Here is a 23,685-nt window from a genome sequence, read left to right on the forward strand (position 1 = left end):
GAATAGAACTCAAATGGCTTCTTCTGGACATTTATTTGATGCTACTGGAAGGTAAATGCTCTAGGCTGTGCCCTGGATTAGTGATATCCTAGGTTTGACTGGTCCTGGTTGTTTTCAGAGGGTGAATGCCTGACATCAACTGCTTGGACCTGTGATCCATTTTATTTTACCCATGTTCTTGTGGTCCCTGTTGATTATTACCTCTTTTGTCTGAGCATTGCTATATTAGGTACTCATATATTTACACAAACATATATATGTGTAACATATATATTCATAAAATAATAACAAAATACAAAATGCACAATAAATACAAATGAATAATGGCCTTTGGCTGGAGAAAAGAGAACAAAGATATTGTGGACATCCAAACCTTAGTTTGAAGGTTTCCTCTGGGATCTTTCCTTTGTTCTGAAGGGAAGGAGTTGAGACATCAGAAGAGCCAGATCCCAGAGTTTCATTCCCAGGCCACCCAGCCTCCACCTTCTTAGCCTTCCTGAAAACCCAGAAACACCCATCTGTAACCCACTTAGTGATTCCCATACCTCACCTTGAGCATAGTGAAGACCCGACCAGCTGTGGTGTAGTTCCACTCATTGTCCTGAAGACACCTGGAGTGGGAGAACAGGTGATCTCCATTAGTAACATAGTAGAGAGATGCTGACCATGCAGTACTAAATCTATGTCACTTTTTTTTTTTTTTTTTTTTTGCTGGGACATATGTACCAGTATGAGCACTATGTGTTATAATGAAGAAAGATCTAGTGAAAATGTCTATCACTAAGTTCCATGCCCACTAAAATTCAAAAATAGAGTTGTTTAAAACTCTATGAGAACTCTGTTCTCATAATAAGAGAATGATTGGGTGCATGGCAAGGCCATTGTGAAAAGCTGTGCTTTCTCAACAAGACAGTCAGAGGGTAGTGAACTAGGCAATGCCAGGTGTAGATGGATCCAATGAGGATGGCCAGACCAAATATATATACATATATATTTATATGTATATATATACAAATATATATACATATATACATATATATACATGTATATTTATATATATATTAGTATATATATATAAATTCCCTACATATTTTCATGTATCTGAGTGTACAGTGAGCAAAGTTGAAATACAAGTTAGATCTGGCAATAGACATTTCCTTCTCATCCTCAACTTAATACTCAGTATATGAGTATATCACATTCTTTCCAGTATGTCCCTTTTTTGTAGCCACCTGAAGAAATAGGATAAATTTCCACCTAGAATTTGATGCAGATATCAAGACTGATGGTGCCAAGCACACAGAAAGAGGCATGTAATGTGCACATAATGTGTCTGCTAGGGAGAGAACAGTGGAACTCGCAAGATCATTTAAAAATGTATTGAGAAAATAAGGAAAGGGGATTTGGGATTTTTATGGTATATAAGGGGTGGGGACATAGTGAGGGTTTTTGCACACAGACTCATGTGGTTTGGTTCTCCATTGGGTGTCAAAGAAGGGGGCATTTAGGTTTTCTAATAAGCTTACCAGATGTGGAGCAGAGGTGAGGTTTAAAGTTGTCAGTGGTCAAGCATAAAAAAGGATCTGATACCTTTTTCCTGACACCTAGAAACAAGCACAGAGAGTATGTGGAGTTTATGACTCCACAAAATGAGAAGTCAGAAGAGTATGTCTCAAAGAACAGGACAAAATCACAGCAAGAGAGCTAAATGAAATGGAGATAATCAATATGCCTGATAGAGAATTCAAAGTAATGGTCACAAAGATACTTACTAGACTTGAGAAAATAGTGGAGGATCTCAGTAAGATCTTCAACAAAGATACAGAAAATATTTAAAAAGCACCACTCAGAGATGAAGAACTCAATAACTGGAATTAAAAATACACTAGAGGGGAGAGGGATCCAACATGGCAGAGAAATAGGGGGATCCGAAGTTCTCTCATTTCCCAAACACAGCAGTGTTGAGGCCAAAGGACTTTGGACTCCAAGAATCTGGGCAACAAAGAGACAGAGTTGCTTCCTGGGACTCACTGGGACAACCTGGCAGGCCACAGGTGAAGGATTGCAAACTGGGAGAGATAAAATGGGCAGTGGAGGAAGGGAGTGGCAGGATCCCCTTCTGCAGAAAGACAAAGGGAAGAGAAAGAGAGGCTGGGGAAGTGTAGGACTGTATTAGGACAAGAGAAAAACCACGGACCAAGACAGAGAAAGATCCAATCTCTAACTACCAGGCTTTCTCCTGACTGGGGATGGCTGCCCTGTTCATGTACCCCAGGGGAGGAGGGGAGCCAGTTCCGGGCTCAGTAACTAGTTCAGACTGGATCAGAAGCACAGTCCGTAGGGGGAGAAAGCAATCCCCTCCCTAGAATGCTGTGGGAAGAAGGTATATAACCATTCAAAGGACAAAGACTGCCTGCACCCGCCAACCAGAGACCATATATTGGGAGAGGCATATATTGGGAGAGGCGGAGCAGTACTTCTCCGAAACCAGGGCCTATGGAGTGGGAAGTTTTAAGATATCAGGGTTTAAGTCCCAGCCAAGCACCACGGAGGCATGGGAGTCAGCTGAGTGGGACAAACTGTGTTTGCAGCACTGTGAGGCGGTGCGGAGTGGCTCTTGACTGGAGCCAGGATGCATGGAGCGGGACATTTTAGGACATTAGGGATTAAATCCCAGCCAAGCGCCAGGGAGGCATGGGAGTTGGCAGAGCAGGACAAACCACCTCATTCATGCCCACAGCACAGTGAGGATGGCCTGAACAGAGTGGTTTGGGACACCTGGTCCATGGAGGAGAGACTGAGGTGTCACCATTTTTCTCCCCATCACCAACAAGATGGGGCTTCAGGGAACATACAGAGGGCCCACAGGGGAGGCAGGACCTCCCCTACACCAAAGCAGGTCCCTCCATGCCTGGTAACTGAATATCTACTTGAGCGGAGTTGACACTGAGGAACAAGACAGCCCTTCCTCCAGACTAGCGCTGTTGCATTGCCTGATTTAATTCTCAAAAATTCTTATCATATATAGAGGAGAAAGCAGGCAACATCTTTGACCTCAGCTGCAGCAATTTCTTGCTTGACACATCTCCAAAGGCAAGGGAATTAAAAGCAAAAATGAACTATTGGGACCTCATCAAGATAAAAAGCTTCTGCACGCCAAAAGAAACAATCAACAAAACTAAAAGGCAACTGACAGGAATGGGAAAAGATATTTGCAAATGACATATTGAATAAAGGGTTAGTATCCAAAATCTATAAAGAACTTACCAAACTCAGCACCCAAAAAAACAAATAATCCAGTGAAGAAATGGGCAGAAGACATGAATAGCCACCTTTCCAAAGAAGACATCCAGGTGGCAAATAGACACGTGAAAAGATGCTCAGCGTCACTCCTCATCAGGGAAATACAAATCAAAAACACACTGAGATACCACCTCACACTGGTTAGGGACTAAAATGGACAACTCAGTAAATTACAGATGCTGACCAGGATGTGGAGAAATGGGAACCCTCTTGCACTGTTGGTGGAAATGTAAATGGTGCAGCAGCTCTGGAAAACAGTGTGGAGGTTCCTCAAAAAATTAAAAATAGAAATACCCTATGACCCAGCAGTAGCACTACTAGGAATTTACCCAAGGGATACAGGAGTGCTGATTCATAGGGGCACATGTACCCCAATGTTTATAGCAGTGCTTTCAACAATAGCCCAATTATGGAAAGAGCCTGAGTGTCTATCAACTGATGAATGGATAAATAAGATGTGGATTATATATACAATGGAATACTACTTGGCAATGTGAAAGAATGAAATCATCCCACTTGCAGCAATGTGGATTGAACTGGAAGGTATTATGCTGAGTGAAATAAGTCAGTCAGAGAAGGAAAGATACCATATGTTTTCAATTTTATGTGGATCTTGAGAAACTTAACAGAAGACCATGGGGAAAGAGAAGGGGAAAAAATAGTTTCAAACAGAAAGGGAGGGAGGCAAACCATAATAGACTCTTAAATACAGAGAGAAAACTGAGGGTGGATGGGGAGTTGGGGGAGAAGGGGAAATTGGTGATGGGCATTGAGGAGGACACTTGTTGGGATGAGCACTGGGTGTTGTATGTAAGCTATGAACCATGGGAATCTACCCCAAAAACTAAGAGCACACTTTACACACTGTATGTTAGCCAATTTGACAATAAAGTATATTTAAAAAAATTAAATATAGAGTTACCATATGATCCAGCAATTCTGTTTCTATGTATATGTCCCAAAGAATTGAAAGCACAGACTCAAACAGATATTTATGCAACAATGTTCACTGCAGCTTTATTCACAATAGTGAAAAGGAGGAAACAACCCAAATGCACATTCACAGATAAATGGATAAACAAAACATGGTATATACCTGCAGTGGAATATTATTTAGTCATGCAAAATGAAGCATTGGTACATGCTACAACATGAATGAACTGTGAAAAAGTTACTCTAACTGAAGTAAGTCAAAGGACCACATATTGTATGATTCCATTTATATGAAATATCCAGAATAATCCATAGATATAGAAAGTATATTTTAGTGTTTGCCAGGGGCTAGGAAAAGGGGGAAATGGGGCATGACTGCTTAATAGATATGGGGTCTGCTTTTGGAGTGATGAAAACGTTCTGGAACTAGATAGTGGTGATGATTGTACAAAACTTTATTGTACTATATGCAACTAATTGTACACTTTAAAATTGTTAAAAAGGTGAATTTTATGTTATAGGACATTTTCCACAATAAAAAATAGCTAAAACATGGATTAACCTTGAAAACATTTTGGAAAATGAAAAAAGTCATTTATTTATTTATTTTTCAATATATGAAATTTATTGTCAAATTGGTTTCCATACAACACCCAGTGCTCATCCCAAAAGGTGCCCTCCTCAATACCCATCACCCACCCTCCCCTCCCTCCCACCCCCCATCAACCCTCAGTTTGTTCTCAGTTTTTTTTTTTTTAAATGAAATATCCAGAATAAGTGAGCCACAGCAACAGAAAGCAGATTAGTGGTTGCCAGAAGCTGGGTGGGGGAGGAATGGTAGTGAGTGATTAGTGGCATGAGGTTTCTGAATAATTTCTGAAACTAGATAATGATGATGGTTGTACAACATTTTGGATGTACTTAATGCCACTGAATTGTATACTTTAAAATGCTTAAAATGTTAAATGTTATGTTGTCTGTATTTTTCCACAATTTAAAAAAATCCACAGTGGGGTCCTTTAAAAAATAATACTGACTTTTTCATGAATATAACATACTTATTGTAGAAATGTGGGAAATACAGAAGGATATAAAATTATGGTGAGAAATCTCACATAATCCAAACCATAAATACAATCACTGCTGCTGATTTTTGCTTTTCTTTGCACATATTATTTCTTTTTATAATTTATATTCTGGATGAAATTGTTTTAGAGAATATATATATTTTTTTCACTTGGCATCATTTCAGAAGAATTTTCCTTATGTCATTAAAATTTTCCTAAACATAATTTCAAGAAAGAAAATTGAAATAATACTATAAATAAACAAGTAGAAAAATCTTTGAAGCAAGAAATGGTGGAGGCACAAGCGTTGGGGAAAGAGAGGTCTCAAGATAGTATGTTTTTAAAATGGGAGAAATAACAGAATGTTTTATGTTGCTGGAAAGATAATTTATTACAATGAAATAAGTATAATGAAATCTTTTTTTTTTAAGATGTGTGTGTGTTGGGGGGTGGTGTGTAAATATATATACACATATTTGCATTTCTAAAAGTCCGGAAGGATATATACCAAAATGTTAGGAGTATTTATCAGTGTTAGGAAATGCAATGTCTTTTTCTTTTAATTTTCATATAATTACTAGGTTTTCAACTGTGAACATATATAACTTAGGTAATAAAAAATAAGTTAAAGCATGTGTAAAACAGACATTCCTGGCAATTTCAATAGAAAATGATGCAATAGAAAAGAAACTAAATCATTTTCAGAATATGGGACATTTCTAAAGCAACGTATGAATTCAATTAAAAGTATGATCATGAGAACTATTATCTCACTGTTCTCTGTTTCCTCCAATGAAAGGGCCCAAATCTGGAACCTCTCCAAAACAATAAAGATGCCTATGAAATATAAAGCATAGCTCCCATAATCATTATTTTCAATAGCTACCCTTTCTACAACTTGGGTGTTTTATGAGTATCAAGAGTGCTATTTCACATCACATTTCTGTAAGGATTCAAACACAATCTTCTAAATGGAAAGCATTATCTTTAGTAGTAGTATTAGTACTAGAACATCATTTATTATGGACTTAGTAAACTAGATTGTGAATTGCACCAGAGAAGTGTGTAGATAAAGGATTCTTGGAACAAGCTTGTCCTTCAAATCCAGAGGGTAAGCCATCTACCCTCATTAATGCTATTACAGAATTGGAAACATTCCTAAACAAACAAAAAGGACTCTCTTATTGTCTTTTACCGACATGGTGGCCCAGCTTAGAGCCCAGGTATGTAGGCCTGAGGAGTTTAGCATTTCTAAGAACGTGTGGTTTAAGTTTTTAAATATCCTCAGATGCTAAGGAATATTTTATTTAAATTACAATTTTTAATAGTTAATACAAACATGAGGTTCAAAATTCAAAAAGCACAGAAGTTCATACACATAAGTCATCAAGTGTACTTCACATCTTTGTCTGCCAATAGGTTATCCTCCAAAAAACCAAAAAAAAAAAAAAACCAAAAAAAAAAAACAAAACAAAAAACAAGCCCTATTACCAGTTACTTGTTGATATTAACAGAGATATTCATTATATGCATATATATAATAAAATAAAATATTAAACAAATGATGGCACACTAAACATTGTTATGCATCTTGCTTTCTTCACTTAAAAATGTGTTTTGGACATCATTCCTGTATCAGTATACGTAGATAGAGCTGCTCGTTCTTTTTAACAGCTGCATGTTGCATGGAGATACACTAAAATTTATTTAACCTTCCCCTATTTATGATTATTTCAAAAATTTCCAATCTTTTACTATTAAAGACAATTCTGCAATGAATATCCTTATACATATAGCATTTTTCAATGTACAAATAATACTTTAGGATAGTTTATTAAAGTATAATTGCTGGTCAATTGTTATGTACATTAGTATTTTGATAAACATTGCCAAATAACCTTCACAGAGTGTGTAACAATTTATACTCCAACTAATAATGTATAGGAATGCCAGTTTTCTCACCTCTTCTCCAATACAGTTTGTTTCCAAATTTTTTGTTCTTTGCCAATATGATAGATGAAAAACAATATATCACTATAATTATAATTTGCACTTAGATTACCAGTGAGATGAAATATTTTCTCATATACTTAATAAACATAGACTTGTCTTTTTAATGAACAGTCTGTTCATTTATTTGCCTATTTTTCTATCGGGATGTTGGTCATTATATTTTCTTTATAAATTCATTGGGGTTTGCTATATACTAGCGAGCTTAGTAAGGCATAATTCTAAACATGAATAGAAGACAAAAAAATAATAACAAACCACTAATACCAAATCCGAATTATATGTATCTTCCAAATGTAATTACAATATAAGATATGAAGATGCCCAGGTTTCTTTCTAAAATATATTTTGGTAAACCCTTGCTTTCTTCCTCCATAGAAAAATTACATATAAAGCATCTCCTGTGTGGCAAACTCTGGGCTAAGCCCTGGGGTTACAGACATCAAAGACAAAGACACTTATAGACAGCCATTGATCTACAACCAACAGAAGATACCATGGAATTCTCATGATTCAATGGCCTTCACCCCCTTCAACTATTAACTGACTACTTTGTCTTCCATGTATGGCACTGAGGATACAGTGGTGAACAAGCCTGAGAACAGGGGAAAAAAAGACTGAGAAAGTGGCCCTTCCTTCATGGGTTTGAATTCATGTAATTTGAATTACAGTCTAATTCAAATTCCCTCCTGATACTGCTCAGAGTGGAAATTCAAAGAAATATATATAGTCAGGGAGAAAGAGCATATGCATTCATCAGGCAGAACATAGTGGTAAAAGAAAAGGAGTCATGAAAGCAGCTAGGATCTACCTTGGGAAGTGCATGAGTAGTGTCCCTTTTCCTCAGAGAGGAGCATGTAAGAGAATCCAGAACTGGCTCTACCTAGTGCCTGACACCTGAATGTGAGGTGACAGATAGGGAGGAGCGCATGACTCGGTCTGGATCCTTACAGGGACAAGTCTTTTTTCTTGCACAATTGTGGGGACCTGGAAATGGCACAGTGTGCTACCATTTCGAATGAGAACAAAAAAACAACAGTGTGGTAGAAAGAATGACTCTGGGCACAGACTAGTGGTTCATTTCTTTGAGTTAGAGGTCAAGATCTGTTTTCCTTTAGAAGACAGTGATGAGGCCTCCGTGGGAGCCCCCTCCCACTTTCTTCCTTTCCATGGCCCCATGAACAATGAAAAAACTTAGGAAGGCCACCCTAGAACCTCCAGCACGGGTAATTTATGGGTACAAAGTTACTTGAATATTAATCCTCTTTCATGAGAACAGAGTTGTTTTCCTCTTGCCCATGTTCAGGCCCATGCATATTTAGATGGAGGAAATATCGTGAACATGAGGAGGGGAGGCAGAGCTTGAGAATGGGACAGATACACACAGGGGTAGTTTGGTATTAATATGCTTCTCTCCCTCCATCACTGTTTTCCCTATATCTTTACCCCACCTTACATTCGACTATTTCAGTGCAAGAAACATGGTAAGTAATAAAGATGAGAGACTTAGGGGAGAGAAGCAATGAAAGCCTAAGGTGTTTGATATTGATCACAGGTTAGACCACAGTAGTTTTCTAGAAGCCAATCCCACAGTAGCCCAATTCGTGCACAGAATTAAATGCTTGGAACGGCAGTTTGGAGGGACTTCTCTAATAGAGGGGAAACAGCTTTAGAGCAGATTAGAATGCACTCCCTTCTCTCAGTCTTGAACTTCTTTCCAGACTCTTTTATCTTGGTCCCCTCCCCCAACCCACCTATTTAGGTGGGCCTAGGACTTTGGAAAGGTGAAATGTGTAAACACAACACTCTGGTATCCTTCCGCAAGATCGGGCCAGAGCAAAGTGACCCCCAAAAGTCGCGTGCGTTTCAGTTCAAGAAAAAAAAAATGTAGGCCTGGTGGGGGAGATCTTGAAAGAAGGGAACTAATGCCGAGACCCCTTGATATTGGCTTCCTTCTCTCCGTCCAGCGCTGCTTCCTCTATAACCAGATGCTGCCCCTGCACTTCCCAGGAGAAATAGCCAGGGTGGAGCTCACCGACAGAGGGCGAAGTGGAGGTATGCAAAGCTTGGTATCATTCCGCCTACATAAAGCCGGATCCCCTTACACTACGCTCTAGCTCCTCCCGCTGCCGCTTTTGGTACTGGGGACGTGGCCAAAGTCTGCAGAGGAAAAGGTAGCTGTTAATAAGTCTCTACGCGTGCGTCCCAGAGGAGGGTTGGGGACGGGAGGAAGGGATATACCGAAAAGTAACAATCGTTTGCCAATTACAGCTTTTACTCTGACGAAGCAGGTATCGCGCGTCCTAAATCCCAGGTGCCGGGCCAGTCCCCAAACATAGTCGCCGCCATTGTCTCGTGTCCTCGTGTCCATCTGACTGTCCGTCCCTCTTTCTGTAGATCACGGCACCCCCTTGAGGCAAGGAAATAAGAAAACTCCCTCTGATCCGAGCAAAGCAGGTCAGTGAGAAGGCGGGAATCACTTGGGAGTGTGGAGATGGGTATCAGAGGAATGTGGGATACGTGACCTGGTCTAGGGCGCCAGCGGTGAGGGGGAGGGGTCAGGGGTAATTTGAGTGGCACACAACTATAAATTTAAAATGATCTGCTTCTTGCTAGCTTGATTTTCAAACACTAATCCCGTGTTTGGGAAGGTAAAGGAGTATAGTAGCAGCTTCTAGGAGAGAAATGGCGATTTATATGATAGCAGGAGGGGCGGCTGCTGCCGGTGAGAACGGTTGTTCGGGGAACCCTGGGAGGGAGAGAGTGTGAAAAGAAGTTGTAACTGTTTGATAATCATGACCCTGGATTAGATTAGAATATCGTTTCATGTACTGGTTACTAGTCTGATTATTAATAATCAAGTCTCTCCGACTGTCTTTTCATTTGGTCTTTGGGTGTAACCTGTGTTTATATGTGTAGGCCTGTTCTTAAGTTTTTGGTACAGCATGTTTGTGTAAAGATCTGTAGAGGCCCGCGGACCACAAAGGAAGGGGATAAGAAAAGGAAACTTGGCCTGATTTCTCCTGGGTGGGCAGTGCTTGGAGTTGGTAGATGGCTAAGACTAGAATAGGTAGGAGTCTAGGGGACACTCCAGATCTCCTTTCTGCATGCTTTCTAGACAGTCCTCCCTTGCTCCTGTTGTGTTGCAGAAAATGATAGGCTTTAGGAAAAGGAAGGAAACATAAGAGCTTACCTGAAATTTGGAAATCATACTTTTCATTGACTTCCAAACAACTTCCATGGCTTGTCTGAGCCTTCCATCTCTACTATCACCACCACTATCTTGCAGGGATATTTGAGTTGTCTGTGCATGGGAATTGTCAGACTTTTGGAATGGAGCAGAGGAACTTGGAGGGAGGGAGAAGAAGGAGAGGTGCAGAAAATTTTGGCAAATAGGTACCTGTATCCAGAAGGGATACAGATTTCAGGTGCTGATCTCTACCAAGGACCCAGTCTTCATTGTCTCCTGTGTTTCCTTTTATTTATCTCTGCATTTGTGAATCTCTGTGTACAGAACCATCACCAGGTCTGTGGAACTCTCAGTTGTAAAGATTTGCAAGTCACAACCCAACTTGAACCTAGAAAATAATGAAGAGAAGCATGCCCTGTGTCTGTTACGATTGGTGTGAGGGTAGAGGGACAGAAGACGATTGAGACTAGATAATTCTATTCTCTTTTGTTCTCCAGTTTAGTAATCACTGTTTGGTCCTCTGCTGATGTAGTTGGGAGTCTTTGAAAGCTTTGGGGGTGTAGGAAGTTGCTTGTTTTTCTTATTTCCCACTTTCTTTTCCTATTCTTATGATTCACCCAGGCCAATTTTGAATGAGAGAAATGCAAGGGCAGTCACTGATCAAGAAAATGGTGGGCAACAGGGAGGAGGAGGATCAATCCTGAATTAGGGCAATGGGATTATGGGACCAGAAGGAGGCAAATACTAGACAAACTACAAATACAGAGACCAGGGACCAAGATCTTTTAAGCAAGAGATCAGTTTCCATATCCTCTTGTTTGTTTATTTGTCCATCGATCTGCCTGTAGGTCTGCTGTAAGTCTTGTCAACATTGGAAGCAAGGAAAGGAGGAGAAAATTACTCCAGATCAGTGAAGTTTGGTATGAGTATGGAGACTTCCCCAGTAGACCTGTAGGATGAAGTAGTAGAGATCTGCTTGGGTCCAGCAGGGATAAAGAGCCAGTCTAGGGATTCCTTAGCCTCTCTCACTCCCATTCAGCTTTCCCACCCATTCTCCATACTTCTGTTTTGTGTCTGCAAACGAGATTAGTAGCACCTTCAGTTTTGTAGAGAGTGTGAAATGAGGACAGAGTGTGCTAAGTATCTACCTCTCCCACTTAGCACTGAATGTCCATAACTCTCCTGTCTCTCTGTGCTAATCAACATAAGAAATAAATTGGAAAAGACTCAAGGCCCCATTTCCTTCCTCCACCCCTAGGTCCAACTTCAGTGGCAGATCTGGTGGCCTTGGAGTGGCTGAAGACACCCACCCTCCACAGGGCTGCGCTCAGGCACACAGCCATTCTTCCTTTCCCAGAGTGAGCTTCCTCTGCACGTTGTTTATATCATTGACAGAGCCTGTAGTTGGAAAGAGGGCCGAGTGACCACTGGACTTTGTATGAAAACACCAACCTGGGACAGACCTTCAGTCAATGCTGAGACAGGGTTGGAGGTATATAACTTGGCCTTGTCTTTAACTTGGATCATGACTGGCTCTGAGGGTAAGGCAGGGGCAGAGGAGGGGCTGAGGTTTGCCTAAAAGCTGGAATCAGTGGCCCTGCCAACCCTAGAGCCAAGGCTAAGATCCAGGCCAAGGCTGGGGATGGAGCAGTGGCCAGGACACAGACTGTGACCTACACTGAGGCCGTGGCTATGACAGGGATGTGAGCAAGATGGAAGCTATGGCTAAGACTAGAGTCATGACTGAGACTAAGGCAAAATCCCTGGCAGAACCTGGTATAGTGCCCCAAGTCAAGTCAAAGCTGACGCCTATGGCCAGGGTCAGTGCTGTGACCAAGTACGAAGTCAAGGCTGGTGCTGGAAGTGAAACCAATATCAGGTCCTTTGCCAAGGCTGATGATAAGGTCAATATTGAGTCCAGGTCCCAGAGAAAGAGAGAGGACAACATCAAATTCAGGGCTGGGGCTGGGGACAGAGCTGGTATTGTAATCGAGTCCAGTGATGAGGATGAAGAAAATGTCTGCTCCTGGTTCTGGGCAGGAGAAGAGCCTAGTGTAGGATCCTGGTTCTGGCCTGAAGAGGAGATTCCTTCTCAAGTTTATAAGCCTCCACCTAAGATCCAGGAAAAGCCCAAGCCCATACCCAAACCTGAACTCACTATAAAACAAAAAGCAGCAGCATGGTCAAGGGCCAGGTATAGTGTCCTAGTCCCAATAGAGAGAGGGAAGCCATTCTTGCCTCCAGAAGGGAATTGGACTCTCGTTGAGACCTTGATTGAAACTCCTCTGGGGATTCGGCCTCTGACCAAGATCCCACCCTATAATGGACCTTACTTCCAAACCTTAGCTGAGATCAAAAGCCAGGTTAGGTATAGAGAAAAGTATGGGCCCAATCCAAGAACCTGCCGCTGTAAATCACGTGACTTTAGTTTAGAGCCTAAAGAGTTCGATAAACTCGTTGCCCTACTTAAGTTAACTAAGGATCCTTTTATTCATGAAATAGCAACAATGATAATGGGCATTAGTCCTGCTTATCCATTTACCCAAGATATAATTCATGATGTAGGTATTACTGTTATGATTGAAAACTTGGTCAATAATCCCAATGTTATAGAACACCCTAGAGCTTTAAATATAGTAGATGACAACTCTGAGTCTTCTGAAGAACCAAAACCAGGAGAGTCATACGTATATCAAGTTTGTAAGGACATATTCTCTTATCCCTTGAACTCCCCTGTGCAACTGGCTGGACTAAAATTATTAGTGCACCTGAGTGTGAAATTTGAGGATCACCATATAATTATTAATTACATTCCAGATTTCCTCACCTTGTTAAGCAAAGGAAGTGTCAAAACCAAGTTTTATGTTTTAAAAGTGTTTTTGCGCTTGTCTAAAAATCAAGCCAATACAAGAGAACTGATTAGTGCCAAAGTACTGTCATCATTGGTTGCACCCTTTAACAAGAATGAGTCGAAGGCTAATATTCTTAATATCATTGAAATATTTGAGAATATAAATTTCCAATTCAAAAAGAAGGTGAAGCTATTTACCAAAGAAGAGTTCACTAAATCTGAGCTTATTTCCATATTCCAGGAAGCAAAAGAGTTTGGTCAGAAACTCCAAGACTTAGTAGAGCACAGTGATCCTGAGGTGAGAGATAAAGTTATACGATTAATACTTAAACTCTAAATAGCTGTATGTTCTCACAGAGCCATGAACATTTTTTTTGTGTTATAATATGAAGCTATGCATATAATAATTGTAAGTTCAATATTTGTTATTTGTGTTGGTTGATGGAGGCAATTTTATGCATACCAAATGATCTTGAGAGCTTGAATGTTTGTTGATTTTTACTGTGCTATATAATTTGAGATATTTTTCATCTTTCTGCAATATGACCTGATAATGAACCTATTCATGCTGAGAAAGCTATACTTCTGTGCTTTATATTGACATAGTGTATTCGTTTGAGGCTTCATTTACATGTTAATAAAGTTGCATGCTAAAACTGGTGAAAACATTGTTGTAGTTCTTTAGTTGAAGTCTGGTCAGAAAGATAAAGCACAAATAACACAAAGATGATAAAGAGCACTGTCAGTGTTTGTAGGAGGGTACAGACCAAACAAGCTCACATTGATAGATCCTTTACTTTCAACATGTTCAAGGAATAGAATCGCACTACACAAGAAGACAGGACTGTTACTAGATGTAACTAGTGTTACTAGATGTGTTACTACTAGATGACATCTGGGCAGATCTGGGGAAAGGGGTAAGGACACTGACCTAGGAGAAAGGGAACACAGATACTTTCATTCCAGTCTGAATCCCAGAACTTCTGTTCACCTTTTAACATAGGACGTCTCATTAGGATATCTTGAAGCTTTTAAGCTCCCAAGAGGATTCCTGGTTCTCATCCCCATTTAGAAAAGCCATGGAAGTATGTTTCTGAAAGGACCCAGTCCCACTGTGCCCTCAACCTCCAGGTACGCCCATCCAGGGGTACCAGGTTTACTGTTTCATCTGAGAGTTCCTTCCCCTGTAGTCCTGGGCCTCAGAGGAGGCTCTTCCTGGAGACCAACTACTGAAACTGCTTCATGGATAGTCTCATTTGCCCTGCCTTGGTGATGGTTTACTCTCATCCTTACTTTTGTTTGCTGGCCAATGGTTTGAACTTGGTAATTTGCACCTATCCTTGGTGGCAGCACTGTGTTTGTGCTGATCCCTTTTGGTCAGAGCTCAGAATGTTGAGCTCAGTGAGATAGCTACAAGATTCCAAAGTCCTTTAGGGGTGTGTAGTTAGGAAGGAATTAATTCCCTAATTCCATTATCCTATCTTATTTGTACAGTTTATAGAGCTGAAGCAATGTTCTCTATACTGCTTCAGCTCCTCCTGAGTATACTTAATGAAAACTAGGTTCTGGCTGGCATAGAATGCCTGAGTATAGATTGGGATTAGGGATCACCTCTGCCTCCTTTTGCTGTTCTTGTTCTGTTTCCTTTACTGCCCAGAATTGGGAAATACAGATATTAGGTTCAGTGTACAAATACTAGTCTTTCTTTTGGACTTCCTCTCTTCTAATTTATGTATTTTGGGGAAGGCCTAAACTGAAAGAATCTCAACAGAATGTCTGTCATGTACTCCTGTTTTTAGAAGCTATCCCTAGTTTAATTTCTATTAAGGTCAGTTCTGAACTTATCTGTTATACATCTAGGAATTAAAATGAAGGGCAACTGGCCACATATGTTCATTAAGGGTGAAAAAAAGTAGGGTTTTTGCAATGTGCAGCTGTAACTTAGATGATTTTTGAAGTTCTTTATAATTTGTTTTTTAATCCTTTGTAATTCTAGCTATGTGTACTAATTTGAGAATTGGGGTCTTCACAATACAATTGGACCAGACCCTTTGGAAATATTCCGGGTCTTAAATGGCCTATGGAGCACAAGATCAATTGATAGCTATGGAATTTCCAATCAGCTAAAGAGAAAAATGAATGTGAGGTATGCAGGTATTTGTGTCAAGGCAACAAGCTGATGGCCTCTCCTTAGGTGGGAGTTATGGGAGACAGTCGTTTCCCAAATTTTTCCTGGGATGTACTTGAAGTCAAAACCCTGTTGCTCATCTCATCTTTTCTAGAAAAATAATTCAGGCAACACCATGTTGTATCAGGGCTGATCTGGATGTTACTTTTCTTAAAATGTTGCCTCTGTAGGTAAAAATCAGGATGGATTTCTCATCTTTCCTGCCATGAAGTAAAGTAATTAACTAATCTTCCTACAGCACACCATACCGTCAAATTTAAAAGAGGAATTTTCAATGGGAATTCATCTATACAATATCATCAAATTCCCTAGCAAGGCTTTCAAAGCTCTGTATCCTTTGGCATTTTCCGTTTTTCCCCTTATATCCCACCATGTGACCTACATTCAAGCCTCACTGGGCTATTGTTTCCTATTTTATGCAGTTTCCTGCTTTTATGTCTCAAATGCCAGGTCATTTTGAAGTCTTCATGACACATTTATCCCCCCTCTCCATGTTGGAATTAATAGCTACTTTTGCATTTCCAAAATTTTGTATTTACTACTGTATTTTAGTATTTGTGTCTTTATACTATACCCTGGAGTCTTAGTAAGTTGGATCTTGTGTTTAGAGACAGCTTAGAGGGGGGAAGCTTGGACTTTGAGAATGTCTCAACTCCAAAGTGTGAACTTTTTGTTGTGTATACTAATAATAATGATTAACATTTATACATTTATTAAGTGCTTACTATGCGCCAGATACCATACTATGTGCTTTATTTGTATTAACTCATTTAGTTCCTAAAACTTGTGAGAAAGTGGAGATACTGATTGGTTAAATAATTTGGCCAACTTCATTGAGTTGGTTAGTAGCAGAGCTGATATTCAAACCTTTGCAGTCTGAATCTGGAGCCAGCATGTATACCTACTTTGTAACTCTGTAACCCCACACAGCCCTTAGTAAAGTACATGGCCCATCCTAAACTTAAATTTGACTGTTGTCAGACACACCTGTCCCTTATCTATTCTGCTTTTTCCATTTGTGTAGGCCTCCTCCTGCCTTACCTTAATTCCTTACCCAACTAAGCCTTCAGGTCCATCACTTTCAACATGTTTCACATTTTTTCTTGTGGTAAAATATATATGTAACATGAAAGTTGCCATTTAGTGCACATGAAAGTGCACAATTTAGTGACATTAATTGCATTCACAGTGTGCCATCAATACTATTTCCAAACTTTTTCATCTCCCAAAAGAGAAACTGAGTAACCATTAAGCAATAACTCTCAATTCCCCACTCCTTTCAGCCCCTGGTAATTCCCAATCTACTTTCTGTCTCCATAAATATGCCTATTCTAAATATTTCTTATAAATGGGTACATTTTTCATACAATATGTGTTCTTTTGTGTCTGGTTTATTTCACTTAACATGTTTTCAAAGTTTATCCATGTTGTAGCATGTATCAGAACTTTATCCCTTTTTAATAGCCAAGTATTGTTCAACTGTGTGTGTGTGTGTGTGTGTGTGTGTGTGTGTGCACCACATTTTGCTTACCCATTCACTTGTTGATGGGCATTTAAGTTGTTTCCACCTATTGGCTATTATAAATAATACTGCATTGAACATTGGCGAACAAGTATCTATTAGAATCTCTGCTTTGAAATTTTTTAAATATATACCTAGAACTAGAATTGCTGAGCCATATGGTAATTCTATGTTTAGCTTTTTGACGAACTGCCAAACTGTTTTCCATAGCAGCTACATCATTTTACATTTTCCAACAGCAACATACAGGGGTTCCAGTTTGTCCACATCCTTACCAACACTTGTTATTTTCCATTTTTTAATAGTTATCCTAGTAGGTGTGAAGTGGTATTTCATGGTGGTTTTCATTTGCATTTCCCTAATGACTAATGGTGTTGGGCATTTTTTCATGTACCTATCGGTTGTTTGCATATCTTCTTTGGAGTAATGTCTACCCAAGTTTTATTGTTGTTATATTGTAGTATTTCTTTATATTCAAGGTACAAGTCCCTTATTGGCTATATGACTTGCAAATATTTTCTTTTATTCTGTAAGATTTTTTAATGTTAATGATGTCCCTTGATGCATAAAAGTTTTTAATTTTTATGATATCCATTTTATCTATTTTTTGTGCTTTTGATGTCATATCTAAGAATCCATTGCCAAATCCAAAAGCTAGGAAGACTTATTCTTGTTTTCTTCTAAGAGTTTTATAGTTTTAACTTATGTTTAAGTCATTGATCCGTTTTGAGTTGATTTTTGCATATGGAATTAGGAAGGGGTCCAACTTCATTTTCTACATGTGGGAATCCACTTGTTTTAGCATCATTTGTTGAATAGACCAGTCTTTCTCCATTGAAGGTACTTGGCACTCTTCTCAAAATTAATTTGCTGTAGACATTATTGGTTTATTTCTGGACTCTTAATTCTGTTCCATTCATCTCTAGGTCTATCTTTATGCATGTACTGCAAGATTTTGATTACTGTAGCTTTGTAGTAAGTTAAGAAATCAAAAAGTGTAAGTGTAAGTGCTCCAACTTTTCTTCTTTTTCAAAAAAAAATTTTTTTTTTAATCTGAATCCCTTTCCATTCCATATGAATTTTAGGATCAGCTTTTCCATTTACATCAAATAAGCCATTGGAATTTTGACAGAGATTGTATTGAATCTGTAGATTCCTTTGGGGGTATTGTCATGTCAACAATGTTAAGTCTTCTGGGGTGCCTGTGTGTCTCAGTTGCTTATGTGTACCACTCTCGGTTTTGGCTCAGGTCATGATCTTGTGGTTTCATGATTTCAAGCCCTGTGTCAGGCTCTGTGCTGGCAGCACAGTGCCTGCTTGGGATTCTATCTCTCCCCCTCTCTCTGCCCCTCCCCCACTCGTGCTGTCTCTGTTTTTCAAAATAAATAAACTTAAAAAAATATTATCTTCCAATATATAATAATGGGATACCTTTTTATTCATGTAAATCTTTAATTCCTTTTAGCAATATTTTGTAGTTTGTGTACAAGGATTTCATCTCCTTGGTTACAATTATTCCTAGAGGATTTATTCTTTTATTTTTTTAAATGTTTATTTATTATGTTTGAGAGAGAGAGAGTGCAAGTGGGGGAGGGGCAGAGAGAGAGGGAGACACAGAATCTGAAGCAGGTTCCAGGCTCCATGCTGTCAGCACAAAGCCCGACGCAGGGCTAGAACTCACAAATTGTGAGATCATGACCGGAACTGAAGTCGGACGATTAACCATCTGAGCCACCCAGGCGCCCCCAGTTTATTCTTTTAGATACTATCGTAAGTGAAATTGCTTTCTTAATTCCGTTTGCAGATTATTCATTGCTGGTATATAGACTCATAACTGATTTTTGTGTGTTGATCTTTTGTGATTTTTGTGTGTTGTAACATGTAGCTTTGCTGAATTTGTTTGTTAACTTTAGTAGCTTTTTTGTGCATTCTTTGGGAATTTCTGTATAAAGGATTATGTCATCTACAAATAACAATACTTTTCTTTCTTCCTATTTGGATACATTTTATTTCTTTTTTCTGTCTAATTATTCTGGCTAGAACTTCTAGAACAATGTTAAATAACATTGGTGACAATGGACACGCTTGTCTTTTTCCTGAACTTAGGGGGAAAGTTTTTAGTCTTTTATTGTTGAGCATAATGTTAACTGTGGGTTTTTCATAAATGCTCTTTATCACGTTAAGGAAGTTCCCTTCTCTGCTTTATTTTCTGAATGTTTTTTACCATGAAAGAGTATCAGATTTACACAAAGGTCTTTTTTTTTTGCATCAAATGAGGTTATCATGTGGCTTTTATTGTTGTTGTTCTATTAAGGTAATGTATTACACTATTCTAGTACATTGATGTATTACATTCATTGACTTTCAAATGTTTACCACTCTTGTATTCTTTTCTTTATGTTTTATTTATTTATTTTGAGAGAGAGAGTAAGCACACATGAGGGTGTGTGCACAAGTGGAAGAGGGGCTGAGAGAAGGAGAGAGAGAGAATCCCAAGCAGTCTCTGCACTGTCCTCACAGAGCCCAACGTAGGGTCAAACCCACGAATCATGAGATCATGACCTGAGCTGAAATCAAGAGTTGGTCACTTAACTGACTGAGCCATCTGGGTGCCCTACCATACTTGTATTCTTGGAGTAAATCCCACTTGGTCATGGTATATAATCCTTTTGACATGCTATGGGATTCTGTGTGCTAGTATTTTGTTGAGAATTTTTGCATCTATATCTCAAATCTATATTCATAAGGTCTCTAATGTTCTTTCCTTGTAACATCTTTATCTGGTTTTGGTATCAGGGTAATGGTGGCTTCATAAAATTAGTTAGGAAATATTTACTCTGTGTTTTGGAAAGTAGAATATTGGTGTTAATTCCATTTTAAATATTTGGTTCCAGTGACATCATCTGGTCCTAGACTTCTTTTTTGGGAGGTTTCTAAGTACTGATTCTATCTCTTTAATATTTATGGATCTGTTGAAATTTTCTATTTCTTTTTAAGTCAGTTCAGGTAATTGTGCTTTTAGGAATTTGTCAATTTTACCTACGTTATATAATTTGTTTTGTACAATTATTTATAGTGTTCTCATATTTTTCTTTAAATTTCTGTGTGGTTGGTAGTAGTGTCTCCACTTTCATTTCTGATTTTAGTTATTTGTGTCTTGTCTCTTATTTTCTTTGTCAGTCTAGTTAAAGGTTTGTCATTCTTGTTGATCTTTTCAAAGAACCAACATTTGTTTTTATTGATTGTCTCTACTATTTTTCTATTCTCTATTTCATTTATCTCCACTCTAATCTTTATTATTTCCTTCCTTCTGCTAGGTTTGAGTTTTGTCTTCTTTTCCTAGTTTCTCAAGATGTAAAGCTAGGTAATTGATTTAAGAGTCTTTTTTTTTTAATGCAGACATTTATAGTTATAAATTCCCCTGTGAACACTGTCTTGCTGCATCCCTTAATATTTCCTATAATACTTTTTTCATTTTCATTCATCTCTAAGTATTTTATGATTTCCCTTGTGACTTCTTCTTTGACCTAATTGGCTGTTTAAGAGTCTGTTGTTTAATTTCCACATTGGTTAATTTTCTAATTTTCCACTGGAATTGGTTCTTAGCTTCATCTGTTGTGGTCAGTGAAGATACTTCATATGATTTCAATCATCGTATGTTTATTAAGACGTGTTTTGTGTCCTAACATGTCTGGAGAATGCTCCCTGTGCATTTGAGAAAAATGTGTATCCTGCTGTTGATTGGTGGATTATTCTACATAGGTCTAGTTGATTTATTTATTTATTTATTTTTATTTTAAAAAAAAGTTTATTTTTGAGAGTGAGAGAGACAGAGTGTGAGCAGGGGAGTAGCAGAGAGAGAGGGAGACACAGAATCTGAAGCAGGCTCCAGGCTCTGAGTTGTCAGCACAGACCCTGACATGGGACTCGAACTCATGAACCATGAGATCATGACCTGAACCAAAGTCACCCAACCGACTGGGCCACCCGGGTGCCCCAGGTATAGTTGATTTATGACACTGCTGAAATCCCCTGTTTTCTTTTTGATGTTCTGACCAAATGTTCTATCCATTGAGTGTGATGTTTGAACTCTCCAACTATTACTATAGAACTGTCTATTTCTCCTCTCAATTCTGTTAATGTTTGCTTCCTAGAGATTTTGCCTTCCTGATGATCTCTGCTCATTTTTTTAAATGTTTATTTATTTTTGAGAGAAAGAGAGAGAGAGAGAGAGAGAGAATGTGTGTGTGTGTGTGTGTGTGTGTGTGTGTGTGTTTGAGCGGGGGAGGGGCAAAGAGAGAGGAAGACAGAGGACCTGAAGTGGGCTCTGCACTGATAGCAGCAAACCCAATGTGGGGCTCAAACTCACAAGCCATGAGATCATGACCTGAACTGAAGTTGGATGCTCAACTGAATGAACCATCCACACATCTGCTCTATTTTTAATCCCATTCTATCTATAGGTTCCTCTGTATCTGCATGGGAAAATATTTTTTTCCCCACTGGGAAAAATTATCTTTTCTTCAACTCTTAACTCCACACACTTTTCCACCTACCACCCTATCTTTGTCTACCCTTTCACAACAGTTTTTTCTACATTTTTACATGATTTTTCTACTTTCTTATCTTCTACTCAGTCCTCACACAATTGCAATCTAGTTTCTTTCTCTAGTCTGTATTGAAACTGCAGTCAAAATCACCAAATCCCTCGTCTTCCCAAAAGAAAAGACAATTTAATTTTGAAAATATTTTATTTAAACATACTGTTAGAGATTAATGCTATTTTTCCACTTTTTATGTATCTTTCAAGTGGTGGAAACTTCATTAGAATGACAACTCTGACATTTCTCTGCCCTCGCCCTTACTCATTCTTTTCTTTGCATCTTCCCTTTCTCTTGAAATTTTACCTTCTCACACAGGCCTGTGCTGTGTCCTACTTTGGTTTTACATAATAAAGGGTTTATGTGTAGATGGAAATAGGACTGCAGTTTCTAACTGGGTAGGATATTGTAGCAAATTCTAGGATTTATTTTTAGTAACACTATTGTCATATTTGTCTGTATCAGATTTGTCAGTAGCAAAGATTCTTTTATTCCCCAGCTTTACAGAGATATTATTGACATATCACATGTAAATTTAAGTTGTGCAACATCATGATTTGATACACGTATATATTGTAAGATGATTATCACAGTAAAGTTAGTTAACACCACCAGTCCCTTACGTCATAACCAGTTTTTTTTTCCTGTGGTGATAACATTTAAGATTTACTGTCTTAATACCTTTCATGTATGCAATACAGTATTATTAAATATAGTCACAATGCTGTACATTAGATTACCAAGATTACCAGGACTTATTCATCTTATAGCTGGACGTTTGTACACTTTGACCAACATCTCCTCATCTCATCCACTCCCAGCCCCTGGCAACCACCATATTACTTTCTATTTCTATTAGTTGTTTTCTTATATTCCACATATAAGTGAGAACATAGAGTATTTGTCTTTGTCTGGCTCATTTCACATGATATAAAGCTTTCAAGGCCCATTGTTATTGTACCCCGAGGCAGGATTTCCATTTTTTATGGATGAATTATATTCTGTTGTATATACACCACATTTTAATTATCCATTCATCTGTCAATGGACACTTAGGTTGTCTCCATGTCTTAGCTATTGTTAATTCTCCAATGAATATGGAGGTAACGATATCTCTTTTGGCATAGTGATTTCATTTCCTTCAGATATATATCTGGAAGTGGGATTACTAGGTCATATGGTAGCTATATTTTTAATTTTTTGAGGAACTTCCATACTGTTTTCCATAGTGGCTGAACGTTTACCCTACCACCGTATGCACAGTGGTTTACTGTTACAAGTCTCCCTCTTAGACAGGCTTTTGTTGCATCCTACAAATTTTGGTATATTGTGTGTCCACTTTCATTTGTTTCAAGATATTTTTAAATTTCCCTTTTGATTTTACCTTTGATCCATTGGTTGTTCAAGAGTATGTTGCTTAATTTCCATTTATTTGTGAATTTTCAGGGTTTCCTCTTGTTGTCTTCAGCTTAAAGAACTCCTTTCATCATTTCTTGTAAGGAAGGTCTAGTGGTGATGAATTGCCTCAGCTTTTGTTTTTTTGGAAAATTATTTATCTCTCATTTATGAAAGACAACTTTGCTGGGTAATGTATTCTTGGTTGGCAGTTTTTTTTTTTCTTTCAGCACTTTGAATATATCACCCCACTCTCTTGGTTTGTAAGATTTCCACTGAGAAATCCACTGGTAGCATTATGGAGGTTCCCTTGTAAGTTACAATCTTATCTTTGCTGCTTTTAAGATTCTGTCTTTGTCAGGGCAGCTAGGTGGCTCAATTGGTTGAGTGTCTGACTCTTGATTTTGCCTCAGGTCATGATCCCAGAGTCATGGGATTGAGCCCCATGTTTTGCTGCATGCTGAGCATGGAGCCTGTTTGGGATTTTCTCTCCTTCTGCCCCTCTCCCCTGCTCTATTTCTAAAAGAAAAAAAAAAAGATTTTCTTTTTGTCTTTGACAATGACAAAGTGCCCTTGAATTTGAGACAATTTTATTATAACGTATCTTAGAAAAGCTTGTTTTAGG

General features: G+C 38.6%; 2 protein-coding genes across 5 annotated transcripts in view; both read left to right on the plus strand.

Annotated features, from left to right (window-relative positions):
- The window catches only part of LOC125931353 (nuclear RNA export factor 2-like), a 328,062-nt gene that overhangs the window by 11,410 nt on the left and 292,967 nt on the right, over positions 1-23,685 (plus strand). The gene's annotated exons all lie outside the window — the stretch shown is intronic.
- The window catches only part of ARMCX5 (armadillo repeat containing X-linked 5), a 119,223-nt gene continuing 104,921 nt past the window's right edge, over positions 9,384-23,685 (plus strand). For 2 of the 4 annotated variants that reach the window (XM_049644114.1, XM_049644113.1), the window contains exons 1-3: positions 9,384-9,487; positions 9,711-9,770; positions 11,762-13,652. In XM_049644114.1, coding sequence (XP_049500071.1) covers positions 12,216-13,652 — 1,437 coding nt within the window. In that variant the 5' untranslated portion in view covers positions 9,384-9,487; positions 9,711-9,770; positions 11,762-12,215. Of the gene's footprint in view, positions 9,488-9,515; positions 9,605-9,710; positions 9,771-11,761; positions 14,015-23,685 lie in introns of those variants that run through there. The other 2 variants (XM_049644111.1, XM_049644110.1) reach the window with 2 other exon arrangements.

This window comes from Panthera uncia, chromosome X (assembly GCF_023721935.1).
Source record: "Panthera uncia isolate 11264 chromosome X, Puncia_PCG_1.0, whole genome shotgun sequence".
NCBI classification, from domain to species: Eukaryota; Metazoa; Chordata; class Mammalia; order Carnivora; family Felidae; genus Panthera; species Panthera uncia.